Source organism: Medicago truncatula, chromosome 2, assembly GCF_003473485.1.
Source record: "Medicago truncatula cultivar Jemalong A17 chromosome 2, MtrunA17r5.0-ANR, whole genome shotgun sequence".
In the NCBI taxonomy this organism is placed as follows: domain Eukaryota; kingdom Viridiplantae; phylum Streptophyta; class Magnoliopsida; order Fabales; family Fabaceae; genus Medicago; species Medicago truncatula.
In genome coordinates, this window is record NC_053043.1 from 2,813,155 (window position 1) to 2,830,005 (window position 16,851).

Sequence of the window (16,851 nt, forward strand, 5' to 3'; positions counted from 1 at the left end):
TTCATCCGGGTCACTCGCCCCCACCTTGAGATAATAATAATAATAATAAGGGTTAAGGACACTTACAGACCCTTAGAAAAGAGTTAAGATTTTCTTCATTTGCTGAAAATAAGTGGACAATGCCATTTAGATAGATACAAAAAAGTATGTAGTGAGTTCTACCATTAAGTGGGTTCTACTACTATTAATTATTTTTAATTTCTTTGTGTCTTTATTTCTTTAAATGGAAGAAATGGAGAGACTAATAAATGGAGAAGATTTTGACTCTAAAAAAAGTAGTATGTTTGTATTAGATTCAACAATATTTTGACTTTTAAAAAAAGTTAAATTCATCACTTTTAATTATTTTTCAATACAATACTTATATTTTTATCCTCTTAACCAATGTCTTCAGGACACTCTTTAACATTTCCCTAATAATAATAATGATGAATAATGTTGCTACTACCTTTCTCATATCGCATAATATCAAAATTCAAACATTGGTGTGTGTTTCATAATGTAAGTTTCATCACACACCAATGTTTGAATTTCGATATTTGCCTAAGGCCTTAGATTTTTTAATTTTTTTAATCTATTATACTCAATACCTCATATTTATTTATGGAGCTAAATTTTTTAAGAGAAATATTACAAGTGAAAAATGACTTAATTACATAAAAAGACTTAACTTTTTCCAAATGCGTATATTACTTATAAAATAATGTTAACAATTCATATAACTGTCGCGTCTGTAAAAAAAATTCAAAATTAAAGTTAATAATATCCTATTTAAGATCAACAATGCGTCAACAAAGATTAAATAGATTTATTTTATCGTCGATTGAAAAAATGTTGTTAAACGAAACCATTGACAATAATTTTAATGAATGATTTTGCATCCAAAAAAGTTTGAAAAATGAAATTTTGAATAAAAATATTACTTTCGTAAAACAAATACTATTAATATAATAACTTTTTTTTTGTTGCACAAACTAATAATAACTTCTTTTTTTTTGAGAAAAAACTAATAATAACTTAAAAGACCTCATTTTAGATTTCGTCTTAAGCCTCAAGATGTGTTGGGCCGACCGTCATTGATTCGGCATATGTATTCAAGACATTTATGTAGAGTTGTTCACATTCACATGATGATGAAGATTAAGACTATGTGCAGAATTGCCCTACTTAGAATTGACTATGATCGATCTGCAACGTTTAGGTGATTGGGGGGCCTGAGGGACATTCAATTGTCTTTACCAACAAGGAATCCCATATTCATTACATGTGACTCGTGAGACAATGATCTAACTTGGTGCTTCTTGCTCACTGTCAAATATTGTGAAAATGTCACAAATTTTTTTTTTTTTGTCAAGTAGCCGTGGTTAGAGCTCACACAATTTAATTGTGGAAAATCGGGGTGTCTGGGGTTCGAACCCGACCCCTACATATAATATACAATATCCCTACCAACTGAGCTAAGCTCACGGGAATAAATGTCACGAATTATTATTATTATAGATAAAACATATAGAACGATGGATGTAAGTAAAAATACCCTAGTAGTTTTTTTCACAAGAGAAAATTTATTGCATTTTATTTAAAATTATAGAGATATAAAATGAAATTTAAATGAAAATACGGTTATTAGCATAACATGAAGTTTCCTTAGTAACTATGAACAACTTTATTAGTTTGTTTCTTAATAAACCTTACATTATAAGTTGCTAAATCAGAAGAAAGTAAGCGCCGACAATCATTAATAATTGACGTAAAATCCAAAACTTCGAAAGCACGATTGTATATACTATCTACCATCACCTTAGAGTTCATTTCAAAATCCACGTTACCTAACTGATGATCACATACCCACCGATAACAATCCGAGACCCTGATTTCTTAAAAAAAAAAAAAAAAAACAATCCGAGACCCTTCTAGTTATATATATTGGTTGATAGACCATTTAGTATTCATGTGGTGTTGTATTTGAATGATCTTAATTCATCATGAAAATAAGTGTTAAATATATTTTTTCTTCCCTACAAATATCTTATATTTTATTTTTAATCCCTTTAAAAAATTTTCAGCAAATTTTGGTCCTCCAATTGTTTTTCGTTACAACTCTTGATCTATACTTTTAAGCAAACTTATGTTATCTTTTGAAATTTAAATTATTTTTTGCACTCACGTTTAATACTTTATAGAAACATCTCTTGCAAAAGTTAATTTTTTTTTTTTAACAAGGTATGAGCTATTTATGAATTTTCAAGTTTTTACTTTTAGTGTTTAAAAATTCATCTTTAATCAATATTTTGATAAAAAAATCTAACCTTTTGGGGAAAGATTGTTATAGTCTTCTAAACATCTTTGTATAAACTCTTTAAAAAATATGAATGATACACATAAGTTGATCAGCTTTGCTATGCATGGCCGATCCCAAGCACATGATATAAAAGGAGAGGGTTGTGTTGAGTATGGGCAGCAACTAGAGATAGAGAAAGATCTAGAAAAATTATAAGAGAAATTATCAAGAAGGATCCAGAGATTAATGAATTCGAGAAATACATGATTTGATAGAACACTATGACATCGTTTGATTTATGTAACCAGAGCCACTTAGTTCGATAAAATTTGATTGTTTTTGTATAAATGAGTTGACTTAACCAAAGATAGTGACCATAAATATTTGAGGGATCAAAACTTATTGAAATTTTTTAGATGGACTAAAAACAAATTAAAATTTTTATAAGAGGTAAAAACTTATTTAACCCCTAAATATAATCAAATGATTGATGAAGACATGTCGTTTGAAAGAACTCGAAATTTAAATTTTGGTTGAAATAGTCTTTTTCTCAAAGATTGGAGACAAAGAAATCTCATTATGTATATCTTTGGAATAACTAAGAAAATAATTTATGATAAAGGTTTGCTAGGCAATCACTGCTGCAATTGACTTCTCTATAAATTATATGATTGATGGAGCAAGGCTGCATTAAGGAAGAACTTTAGACATAACTTCAAAGTAATAATGCATTTTCACCTTGTTCACTACCACCAAGGAATCAAGTTCCACTGTCACAGAAGGAAGAGACCACAAGAGTTCAGCCAAAACAGAAGTTCCACTACCAAGGTTACACAGGAAACATGCAATAAACATTTGTTTTTTGACAAAAACAAAATGATATTCATTCATTCAAATCGAGAGATTGTATCATTCAACATCGCTAAAAACGTAAAGGATGAATCTGTGAACAACTCACATCATCCAAGTTAATAGCATATAACGGCATAATGCCTACAAAAATATATGATAAAATTAAAGTGATCGGAATATCCATGGCTTCCGGATCTGCAACGTTGACGCCAAAATCTTTGATTGAATAATCGATCTTTCAATATGAATCAGATGAACATCGCAAGAATACGGAAAATCAAACAACGCCGCACAAGACGACGAACAACAAACCACCACACTTAGATGATGAAATCACAAAGAAAAACCTAGATCTATGTGAAAATCACTTATTTAGACTGAAATAGAGAGAAATAGATGAAGAGGGGTGATTTCAGGTCAAGAATTGACCCAAAACCACCCCTCAATGAAGAAAATGAAAGAAAAAACCTAGAAAAAGAAAATTAGGGCCGACTTGATGGAGAGGGAGAAAACACATATGTAATAAACATACTATTAAGTCGCGAAAAAGGTCACCACAATAGGAGTTACCGAAAGAAATGTAATTGGATCCATCAATATTAATTTTGAAATAACTTAGGAGGTTTCCACTTGATGAGAATTTCAATTTGAGTGTCACTCAAGTAAGCAGGAGGGCACTGCAAAGTTGAGTATGAATAACATCCACTTAATTACCTAAACTAATCATGAATTACTCGGGGTAATATGAAATTTTTGAGAAAATTATCTTATTTTTGTCAAACCAAAGCATACAAAACATAAAACCAAGTACGGCATGGACCAAAGTCTGAAGCGCATATTAGATTTTTTTTAGAGAGTTTAATCCTGAACTACTTAAATAAATAAATATCGTACATAAAACCAAGTAAGGCATGAACCAAAGTCTGACGCGCATACTAGGTTTTTTTAGAGAGTTTAATCCTGAACTATTTAAATAAATAAATATCGTTTTTATAAACCTGAGCATAGTCTTTTTATTAAACTAGTCGGACCAAGAGCTAGACTTAGAGAAAACCTTAAACTTTTTCCTTCAAAAAAAACCATAAACTTTTGTCAGACCATCTAACATCTTTCCACCCTAGTCCCAATTATATCTTCAATTAGAGCTAAATTAATTTAATTAATTTTATGCAATATACTAATCAAAAACTTCTATGCAATACTATTTTCTTCAGTCGAACATAAACTTGAGCATCGGAGTCTGAAACCTTTAAAATATGCATTATGGAAAAAACTTTAATGAGTTAAAAAAAAGTTAATAGGTCTTTACCCTCTGTAATATATGTCATTTCCGGTTTTCCTTCCTGTAATTTTTTTTTTTTGATTTACCCTGTATTTTTTTTTTGATTTACCCCTTAATAGGCAAAACAAAAACTAATTTTATTTTATTTTTTTCAAAAAATTTTCGTTTTTATTTGGCCTATTAGGGGAAACAAAACAATTTTTTTTTATAGGGTGGTAAATAAATAAATAAAATTACAAGGGAAAAAATTGAAAATGACCTATATTACATGGAGTTAAAGACCTATTAACCCTTCAAAAAATATAGAAACTTGATCCATTCCCTAAAAAAAAAACTTGATCCAAAAAGCATCATAATATTAAAGAAAAGCAATATTTTTTTACCCATGTAACGAGGTAGATTGAATTTCCAAAAATAGAAAGATACAAATAAGGCATTGTGACATTAGAATATTATCTCATTCATTTGGGATTTCTGGGCATCAAAGTTAACCTGCCTTCTTCCCTTTGATTTTGTTCATCTTTTTTCAGAATTAAGAACACAAGCAAGGGGTACCCTTCACCTTCCTTTAATTTGTACCTAGTTTTTTCATAAAACATATTTATAAAGGAAGGGAAGGAAACAAATTAATCAAATAATACCCCTTGATCATCATAACAAAAAGTTTTGTGACAACCTTTAATGCTTGTGTTCTTAATTTGATATTATTATTGTAGTTAATTTATTAATTTGGTGCAAAATGGAAAACACAACAATGTTAGCACCGTCTAATGTTTCAGACGTATCGTTAATATGTTATACACCAACAATGACAACAACAAATGGTGTATGGGCAGGAGAAAACCCTTTAAACTATTCTATACCTCTCTTCATTTTGCAAATAACCTTAGTTGTTTTTACCACACGTTTCTTTGTTTTCATCCTCAAACCCTTTCACCAACCTCGTGTCATTGCTGAAATCATGGTAATTTCTTTCCTCTTCAACCTGTTTTTCTCTTATTCCAATTATTACATATGATTTTTAATTTATTTTATTATTATTATTACATATTATCATAAAGTACTAAATATATTTATATGCATTAGGTTTTTGTTTTTGATAAGAAAATGTTAGTTAGTATGTTAGAAAATTAGTGGATTATGTTAATTTTCAGGGTTTGAACTTTGAACCTCCGTACTCATTTTGGTGTCCCTTAACTCACCGACCAAGCTGTCTGCTGCGTTAGGTTCTTTTTTTATTGTGATACCATGTAGAAGTAGAACAAAAATATGATCAATTGGTCACAAAAGTACTGCATGTACTATTTGACTTGTTTATTTCAAATATTTTGTTATAATTTGGTAATTGACTAGAATGGTTGGATGATATTTGCAGGGTGGATTGTTCTTGGGGCCATCAGTGCTTGGTAGACATGAAAATTTTGCAAATATTGTATTTCCACTAAAAAGTGCAATGGTTTTAGAAACAATGGCAAACATAGGTCTGATATACTTTCTGTTCCTAATTGGTTTAGAGATGGACATATCTATTGTGAAACGCACCGGTGCAAAGGCGGTGTCCATTGCAGTTGCTGGTATGATATTGCCCTTTATTGTTGGTTTGGGAGTCTCCTTTGCTTTCACTGGTAGAGATGAAAGTGTAAATGACTTCAGCTTTGTTCTCTATCTTGGTATTGTTCTATCTGTCACCTCATTTCCTGTGCTCGCTCGAATGCTTGCCGAGCTCAAACTCATCAACACAGAACTAGGAAAGCTTTCACTTTCAACTTCCCTCATCAATGATGTGTGTGCTTGGCTTTTATTAGCTCTAGCTATTGCTTTATCAGAGAATAATTCAACAACTTGGGCTTCTGTTTATGTTGTAATATCAAACCTTTTCTTTGTTGGTTTCTGTTTTCTTGTTGTTAGGCCAGCAATAACTTGGTTGATCAAGAAAACTCCAGAAGGAAAACCCTTTAGTGATTTCCAAATATGCGCTGTACTTGTCGGTGTTATGATCTCAGCTCTCATTACAGATGTTATTGGAACACATTCTATTTTTGGTGCTTTTGTTTATGGATTAGTGATTCCAAATGGACCACTTGGAGCTGCAATAATTGAAAAGCTAGAAGACTTTGTTTCGGGGCTTTTACTCCCTCTTTTTTATGCTATTAGTGGACTTAAGACTAATATTAACTTATTCAATAAAGGTGGTTCGTGGGCATTTGTATTGACAATCGTTCCTTTAACTTGTTTGGGCAAGATCATCGGGACTGTTATTGTATCAATCCTTTTCGACTTACCAGCTCGCGATGGTATTGTTCTTGGTTTACTTATGAACACCAAAGGTCTTATTGAAATGATTGTGCTCAATATTGGGAGGGAACAAAAGGTACACAAACTCACTTTTAGTATCACAATATATATATTGAGAATAATTTCAGTGAACACTATCAGTGTAAAACTTTTTATACTGTCAATCGACCACAATTCATCATTTGTACGACTTTTAAACTAGATATGATTAAATTCAAACCTTTTTAATCATTGAACAGTTATGATTGATTGAAAGTGTAAAAAATCTTTATGCAGTGGTGCATATGAATTTAATCAATATGTTTCCTTTTTCCTTGTATGAAGTTGGTGTATCACATATTCTGATTTTGATATGCTTGCAGGTCTTGGGGGATGAAATATTCTCAATTATGGTTATTGTAACGCTTATAATGACAGCAATAATTTCACCGATTGTGGCATTAATCTATAGGCCAAGGAAAAGACTCATACCCTACAGAAAAAGAACAGTGCAAAGTTCAAGAGTTGATGCTGAGTTAAGGGTGCTGGTTTGCATTCATGCCCCTAGAAATGTCCCTACAATAGTCAATCTTCTTGAAGCAACACACCCAAATAAAAGGTCTCCAATATGTGCTTATGTTCTCCACTTAGTCGAACTCACCGGTAGAGCTTCGGCCATGCTTGTTGTCCATGCCAGTGGACAATCAGGAGGTCCAGCACTCAACAAAACACAAGCACAAACCGAACACATCATCACCGCATTTCAGAATTTAGAGGATCACGTTGGTTACGTCTCGACTCAACCTTTGACGGCTGTTTCCCCTTACTCTACCATGCATGAAGACATATGCAATTTGGCAGAGGAAAAGAGGGTATCCACCATCATCATTCCCTTCCATAAGCAACAAACAGTTGATGGAGAAATGCAAGAAACAAACCCTGCATTGAGAATGGTGAACCACAACTTATTACAAAGCTCTCCTTGTTCGGTTGGGATTCTAGTCGATAGAGGCCTAAACGGATCCAGCCGGTTAACTGCAAGTCAAGCATCTCATCAGGTGGCTGTGCTATTCTTCGGTGGACCGGATGATAGGGAAGCATTATCCTATGGATGGAGAATGTCAAGGCATCCAAGAGTTCATCTCACTGTGATGCATTTCATTTCAGGAAAAGATGTAACTGAATCGTTAATCGACGATGAACTACTAGACAACCAAAGAAGTACAATTTCAAACAAAATAGATGAGGAATGTATAAATGAGATAAAGATGCTAGCTACATGTGATGTATCAATTAAATACATAGAGAAAATTGTGAGTAATGGAGAGCAAACAGTTTCGGCGATAAGAGAAACAAACAATGCTAATGACTTATTCATAGTTGGGAGAGGTCAGGGAGATTCTTCGCCACTAACGGAAGGTTTGACGGATTGGAGTGAATGTCCCGAGTTAGGAGCCATTGGAGATTTGTTAGCTTCTTCAGACTTTGAAACAAGTGCTTCAGTGCTTGTTATGCATCAATATGTTGGACAAGGTCCAGAAGGAGAGGATCTTTTTGTATGTGAAAGACCTTGGCAATCAAGTGATAATTTTAATTCCTTGAGACAAAAACATAGGGGAAGATATGCAGCAATGCCAATGGAGACAGATACTTATTCATCCGAATTTTTATAAACTAGTAGTTCTTATATTATTAAATATTTTTATAATATTATTTTGATTATTTAGTTATATTTTCATAGTAGTCTTACATCTGCAAAACGTTTTATTATTTTGCAGTTTGTAATAACAGGAACATAATATATCCATGATTATTTTAAATTTCAAATCATATATTATAGTGGTCATTTGTGCTATGTATATAATTTATTTACAGTAGTGATATAATTAATAAACCATATATACGCAAGCAATATAAAGTTTAAGTATAATTATTACTGTTGTATATTTATGTATCATATTAATCAATAACATCAAAATATGAAAACCAGAAAGATATGGGAAACAAAGGTTGCATGATAACGAAAAAAGTATTAACCATGCGATGTCTTCTTTGTTTCTTGTTCAACTTGACCTATAATTAGGCACTGTTCTTTTAGTGACCGATTTAGAAAACGAAAAATTTCAGTTACCCAAGTAAGCAGGAGGGCTCTGCAGTTACTTACCTAAACTAATCATGAATTGCTCAGGGTAATATGAGATTCTTAATAAAATGATCTTATTTTTAGAAAGCTTGAGCCTGAACTATTTAAATAAATATCGTTTTTATAGACTTGAGCATAGTCTTTTTATTAAATTAGTTGGACCAAAAGTTAGACTTTATGTAGATCAGACCATAGACTTTTGTCGGATGATCCAACATATTTCCACCGTAGTCCCAAAACCGAACACCATTCCTAAAGCAATAACAACTTATCAAAGACATTAAACAATTGGTGGGTAAAAACTTTTTCTATTTTTATTTTAAAAATGTATAATGCGATGTGACAAATTAAAGAATTTTAACTGAATGTTAGTGTAAATTAATTAAAGGGTTAAACTAGAATTCATTTTTTAGTCCTTACAAAAAAATCACTTTTTTTTTTTGAAAGAAAAAAAAACTACATTATTTAGTTATGTAACATTTTCCATTATTGTTTCTTTGAAAATTTAACAACATATTAGTTTTATTATATCGAGTATCAATTAAGACAAAATTAACATCCATCCAATTCCTCCCCTAGTCCTACAAACCGAATCTAACGGAAAAATGCATATATTTTTTGAAAATATTTATCTAGCCCAAATAATGTACTTGAGCCTCTATATTGAATATGAGTGTTAAAAAATACATTAACCTTGTATCCTTTAGGTACTACTAGTGTGTATACTCAAACAGCAAGATAACCATTGCTTAGTCCCAAGTAAGATAAAAGTAGGATCATCCAACCTTGGTCACCATATTTTGCTGCAAAGTAAAATGCTGGGATCAACAAGAATCTAGAAAGAGTAGCAACCAATAATCCCTTTCTAGATTCCAACTTCAGGAATGTTATGAGCAGAATATATGATGCTATTAGATCCATAACATTATTGTACACTGTCATCAAAACAAGTGGATACCTAAACATATTCACCAAATGTTTTTGTCAAAATCCACTTTGAAGTTGTATGCATTAAAAGTATATGGAATTGATAAATACTTACCATGTTCCTAGCTTGTGTTGTCCAGTATCTTCATACAAGAATCCAGGCATTATAGATAGGGTTAATACATATATCATAACTACGTCAAAAACATAATCAATGTTCTGAAGAAATAGTATTCTATGGCTTAACAATTCTCGTTGGTTAGCAACAACTCCAACCTATATATTCAACAGTCTAGAAGCTTTTAGCATATTAAAAGTACATATTTGGATTAACATATGAGCATAAAAAAATTCATATTATCAACTAAACATTGATAATCATTTTATTATGTGTGATCAACTTTTAGGGTAGTTATGATTGCAGTCAAATAAATATTTGTCAAAATATGAATACTTGATCGTGTAAATAATATTTAAATCGACGCGTCTCAATTATATCCATTAATGTATATAATAAATTTAACGTAAGTTAAAGTTACAATAAATTACTTCCTGGTTTGTCTCAACATTTTGAAATATGTTGGTTGCAATAGGACCATCTGAAATTGTTTTTGCTCCTTCTAATGCTGCCTATGAACGGTAGTATTTTACAATGGACAACTTTGAAAAGTAAATTGCGTACAAGTTAATGCTCAATAGCTCAAAGAGTGTAGAGATGCCTAAGCTTAACACTGCAAAGTAAAATGAGGCAATAAAGTTTATATTTCATAAGTCAAAAACTTTACAAAACTCAAAAATTGGTGTATGCTTTACTGTGATTAAACAAATATTTGCGCATAAGTGAGTAAATAAAGAATAACATACAAGCCCCTTTTGCGAAGGGCGTTGCCAGATTTCTCAAAATAATATTTTGTGAAAAGTCTCAATCCACAAGCTACAACTCCAGAGGCAGTGATACCACCAATAAAGGCCTGCACAACATCATTTTTTCTTTTCTTTATTACTTCACAATTATTATCAAAATAAAAAAGAAGACTATTAGTATTCCCTCGACTCCAATGGTGAAAAACAAATATGTGAAGTTTTTCATATGCAAAATTTTAAAAAAGGGAAACAAGTGGTATTTCAACTCATTAGATCAATATTTTGTGGAGGTTTCGCTTACCTTATAAAATAATTTCAACAATAGAAACGAGAAAAAATATATACTTTATTAGGATGACCAACCTGAATGAACTCAGGACACATAAAAAAGCAAGTTCTCCAAAAACGCCACCTTGAACAACAACATGCGCGATTCCAAAACAAGCAAAAATTGTGCATAATCCAATGAAAGTTCCAATCCCCCCTTTCCCTGATGTTGCTAGATCCAAAACAATGACCGACAAAGAGAAAGCAAAGAAAAGTGTATATCCCCATAAGTTCCGCAACCTTGTATCGATCCATGACTCATAGTGAGCCAATATCAATGTTGTTATAAGTGCAAATGGCTGATAACTGATTGTGAATGCTCGCATATATAGGATGGTATTTCTTCAAAAATGGAGTATTTTATTAGAAAAATAACCTCATACATAATCACATGATATATAATTTAATTTCATATGTACAAAAATGGAGCTTTGATCTTTGTTGGTCCAAGTTTTGCATATTCAATACTTGAGATTCTAATTATTGTAATGCTCATACAGTGAAGAAGAATTCATAGCAACAATTCAAATCCTCTGGAAGCAAAAGTGTATGATTTAACTACTTGGATGACACTCTCTTTCAAAGATATTGTGATCGTATTTATTGCTAAATAAATTTCTGAACACAATTAACTCTAAATCATACAAAACGTAAATTTTGTTTTCACAAATGAGAAGTAGATGAATGAAAGATGGTTCATAGTTTTTGAAATCAAGAGATTCTTACAGGGAACACTAGGTAGTAGTAATCTCCCATATATTGTCCACATGTTGTTTAGGGCAATGAGGGATCCAACTCCAAGAATGAAACATATAAACTTTGCTCGGAATTTCCCCTGCTAGTAGCAAAATGCTTGCAGTTATTTTATGCAAAAGAAAATCTAATGATGAAAAGGAAAATGATTCATACTATACCTCTATTTTTTCTGGTGCCACACTTTCATTAATGACCTGTCACAACAAGAATGAATTAAAAAATAAAGCCATAATGTTTTATTTTAGAAGGGTGGGAGAACTAACAAATTGTATATAAATAGAAAAGATTGGAGGAAATAATTAGAACAAAACAAAACATAAGGATTGTCATTGAACAAGCAAGGAAACAATGCATATAAACTTAAACCTACTATTCCATATCAATTATCTCATAAGATGGAAAAAGAAAAGCACCAGCAAGATTTAATAAACATCAAACATCCTACACCACCTTTTTAGATTTCCAATTTTCAATTCAATCCAATGATTGTTGAAGCAAAAATGTTTAGGACTCCAATCCGCTTCGCCAACCTTTAGGATCAAAGGGCAGTGGTCCGTAACATCTCTGGGAAGTATCCAAAGAGACAGACTTCCCCACATATTCACCCACTCTTCCGATAGGAAAACTCTATCAATTCGGCTCGTCGCCACACTATATGTGTGTGTGTGAAATTGTATACAAAAATGTAGAATCCATGAACATGAAATTAGTAAAAGCAAGAAAGAAATGATGATAATAAAAAATAACAATGGAGAAAAGGCTTGAACCGTAAGAAGTAGTGAAGGGATAGAGAGACTTGTGGGATGATTCTGTGTTGATGGTAATGGATCAAAAATTAGGTTAGATATTCCTTCTATCTTTTCAGACCTCAGAGTAGGGAAAGTCAGTACTATGGAGGTTGTTATCCGACTATACCGAAGTGAAAGGAGATGCAATCAAACTCGTTGCATAAATAAAGGGAACCGTTACTAAATAACTTATCAGAACATTAATAGTTTTTACAAGTTGGTCAAACCAATAAATATTGGGATCTTGGAAATGATTTATAAAGATCATCATATACTCTACCAATCAAAAAATGATCATAACTCATTTGTTAATTAATGTAAGATTTTTATTTCCTATATATAGACAATTAGTTTTTCATCATATTCATCTTCCTCTTCCTCTTATAAAAAAATGTATTTGTGTGTTTTTAAAAGCATGACAGTTTAATCCTTTGATGGTGGAGTATGAAGATGATTTTTTTTTATTTTTTATTTTATTTTTTTTATTTGTATCTAACTTTTGAAGCTACTTTCTTAAAGTTCCATTGGAGAGCATGTGTTCTATGACTTCAGTTCAAGGTTTCCATTTTAGCAATATAGTTTTAGAGTCGGGGAAAAATTTGTGTTTGATAGAATCAATGTGTTGGGATTTATATACTTTATGTTGATTAGGTATTGCTTAATTCATCCATGAATTTCGACTTTGATCTATTCACAATGTATTGCATGAAAAACTTTGACGCATTTGAATGTATTACATTTTTTTTTTTTTTTTTAAGTTTCTTTAATTCATACGTATATATGTGTGTGTATCATTTATGATTTCAAAATATTTTTTCATCTATTTGAGAGGCGAAGCTTATCATATGTTGTTTAAATAAAAAATTGTTTTTTATTGTTTTGAAAATTATTTGATTTTGTTGTTTTTATGTATTATTTCAAATTTTTGATAAGGTATATTTAGTTATTCCTTTATACTTTTAATTACTTTTAGATTAAGAAACTTAGGTACAATTCCTTAGGTGCTTTTCGTATGATTCTTAACTAAAAATACATATTTTTTGGATATATCAAACTTTGAGAAAATTATGGATTTGAGGAAATCATGGTGAATTTAGTTAAGAACCATACGAAAAACACCTAAAGAATTGTACCTAAGTTTTCTCCAATTTTCTAACCATGAATTTACTATAATTTATTTAACTATAATACATATTTTTTCTTTTGATTTGGTTGGATATCTTGAACTAAGCATAAAATTGTTAACTAGAAGAAATACACTACTTTGATCTTTCATTTGATTTGGAGCAGTGAAATAATTTTATCTATCTATCTATTTGTTTAATTTACAGGCAAAACTAAACCAAATAATAATCGATATGATGATATATAATCTTAATTCAATTTTTTTTGTCAATATTTCTTATAAAAAGGACAAAAAAATTACCACTTTTGTTTCTTATAAAAAGGATCGGAGAGATGCATTTAGAAATTTGCGAAGTATCTTGTATATATTTAGGTATAAAACCTTTGTTTGCAAATGATATTTAATTAAGGACGAAAGTAACTTAAAAACCAATTCTAAAAATAAAAAAAAAAACTTATTAAAAGACCAATCAGAAAACATCATATTGCTTTGTGTTTTCCGCTGATGTAATTGTAATTGTAATTTAATCTCACCATCTCAGTGTATTAATACAAGCAGAAGAAGGGAAAACGCAAAGCAATAGTAGTTTGTTTCATTCTTGGACTTGCATTGCATGCATATTGTTGACCATAACAGATTACTATTACCGAGTGTTCACAGTAAAGTACCTCAAGGTCATTTTTAGGTTCTTATACGATTTGATATAATAATAGATGGTCATGTTAAAGATGTTTTATGTGCCTTCTTTAAGTTTTGGTGATCAACATGTTTTTGATATATGGAAAATTTCAGTCTTTTTAGACAATGATTTCATAGGATTGCAGCTGCCACACCATGCAGATTACAACCTAATATTTATCTTTCACGCATAACGTATATGAAGAAACAAATAAACTCAGTCAAATTGCAAGCTTATGCTCTCCTCTTCTCACAACAAACAAACAAACTCAGTCAATGACTCTCTCTTCCACTTCTTCTTCAAACCTAGTATTTCTCTCAGTTCTCACTCTAAGTCAAGGTAAGTCAAATTGTCAACATGTTTCTCTGTCTTCCTTATCTATACTTCAATTTCACATCGTAAGTTTTTATTTCAATTTCATAATATAACTTATACCCATGCCTATTCTTCACAAAATGTTAATAAATAATTTGTTTTGGAGAAATATTTAAGCTGCTTTTGTATTCTTGTTGGCTTAACTGCAGTGCTATTCTTTGGAATCTCTATCTTCTTTGAGTTGTTGTGCATTATTCTCTATGCAATCTACTTTCCTAAGTTGTCCATTGTAGAGTATTATTGTTCAAAGGCAGCCCCGGAGGGATTGAAAACCGTTTCAGCTGATTTGACCGTTGATGGGATTCAAGATGAGATAAGCCAACAAGTAATGTAACTTGTGCTAAACTTATTGCTAACCCTGTCATCCCCAGATTCTTGTATGAAAATAGTGGATCACATCAGCTAAGAAAATGGTTAATTCATTATCATTCCCCTAATCTTTTGTTTTGATAATCCATGTGGTTTTATTGAATGATGACACATTTGGTAGTTCTTTTTAGGTACACGCTGGTTTTGATCGCAGTGTTTAATGTCTCGGATTTAATATCCAGATCATATTCCCCTCCTCAAATTCCTGAAGTTGGAATCAAGAAAGTGCTTACTCGCAGCAATTCTTTCTAGATTACTACTGATCCCAGCATTTTACTTCACAGCAAAATATGGTGACCAAGGATGGATGATCATGCTCGTTTCGTTCTTAGGACTAACAAATGGATCTTCCAACCTTGGTCACCATATTTTGCTGTGAAGTAATGTTGGGATCAACAAGAATCTAGAAAGAGTGGCAACCAATAAGCCCTTTCTGGATTCCAACTTCAGGAATTTGATGAGCAGAATATATGATGCTATTAGATCCATAACATTGTACACTGTCATCAAAACAAGTGGATACCTAAACATATTCACCAAATGTTTTTGTCAAAATCCATTTTGGAAGTTGGATGCATCAAAAGATATGGAATTGATAAGTACTTACCATGTTCCTAGCTTGTGTAGTCCAGTATCTTCATACAATAAGGTATGTATTTCTCTATGAAACTATGATTCATGTTTGATTTTCTCTCTTACAAAATTACGAATCTTGTTTGATTTTCTTTCATACCAAAATGCCAAAGGTATGCATAAAACTAGAAATGATTTAGAATAATTTGATATACATGAATCTAGTTTAGATATATATAATTGTATGGATGATTTAGCTGACGAATTTTGGTTCTGTTGTTAAGAATGAGACTTATACCCCACACGGGGGCATAATATTTTGCCAAAAACGATTGGTCTTATTGGACAAGCAAATTCACTTGTCATATTGCAACTTTTCTGCTTTTAAGCAATTGGTTATTAACTACCTTTGCATTACTCAACATGAACTCTTTGAAAAGATTGAAGTTCTTCTAGGAGAAGTTCAAGTTACTCCAGCTGAAATTGCAGAAGAGCTAACAAAGGATTGTGATGCTACAAAATGCCTACAAGACCTTATCAAATTCCTCCAAGCCAAGAAACGATGAAGGAAGAGATAAAGAATGAAGAAAACATCAAAGAAAATGATCGAGGATGAGATAAAGAATGAAGAAAATATCCAAGAAGAATCTGAACTAGGTAGAGAAAATATATAGGCCATGTTTGGTTATGTACTAGAAATAATAAGCTAAGCTAATTAGATATTCTATATCCTTTTATAGGCAAAAAAAAAAAATGCTGTGTACTACACTTTTTGTTGTGAATGTTAAGGTGGGATAACACACATTAGTTGCTCTTTGGCCTACACTTTTTATGAAAAATTATGATTTGTTTGACTTATCCTACCTTGCAAAAAATTCCCATGGTTCGGTTACAACCCTTGAAAAAAGTGTCTTTTGAGTCATGCTTGTTTTCACAAGAAATGCAGTAGAGGTATTGGTCTATAGTTAAGCTTATAATAGAACACGATCTTTTATGAAAATTTAGTGGAATCAAAATCACCTCAATTGTATAACACTATTGTCTACCTATGAATTATATATACCTCTCTCTTCAAGCAGAGTTAGAGTTTTTATGTTCTTGGACCTTGTTTTTCATCAATAAAGTAATATTTTCTCCTATTATTTAGTTTTATGTTGCTTTGTCTACAATGACCTCTTGTGAGTAGGCATCCTTTATCCTGGCGTTGTGGAAAGAATCACAATGTTAGACTTTTC

General features: G+C 31.4%; 1 protein-coding gene and 1 pseudogene across 1 annotated transcript; one reads left to right on the forward strand and one right to left on the reverse strand.

Moving 5' to 3' along the window:
• Positions 1-5,162: 5,162 nt before the first annotated feature.
• On the forward strand, positions 5,163-8,362 carry LOC25485906 (cation/H(+) antiporter 15). The gene is made up of 3 exons (XM_013607002.3): positions 5,163-5,379; positions 5,791-6,786; positions 7,073-8,362. The coding sequence occupies exons 1-3, from the start codon at positions 5,170-5,172 to the stop codon at positions 8,360-8,362; spliced, it is 2,496 nt and encodes an 831-aa protein (XP_013462456.2). The 5' UTR covers positions 5,163-5,169.
• Positions 8,363-9,558: 1,196 nt separating this feature from the next.
• On the reverse strand, positions 9,559-12,305 carry LOC25485908 (equilibrative nucleotide transporter 3-like; annotated as a pseudogene).
• Positions 12,306-16,851: the final 4,546 nt, after the last annotated feature.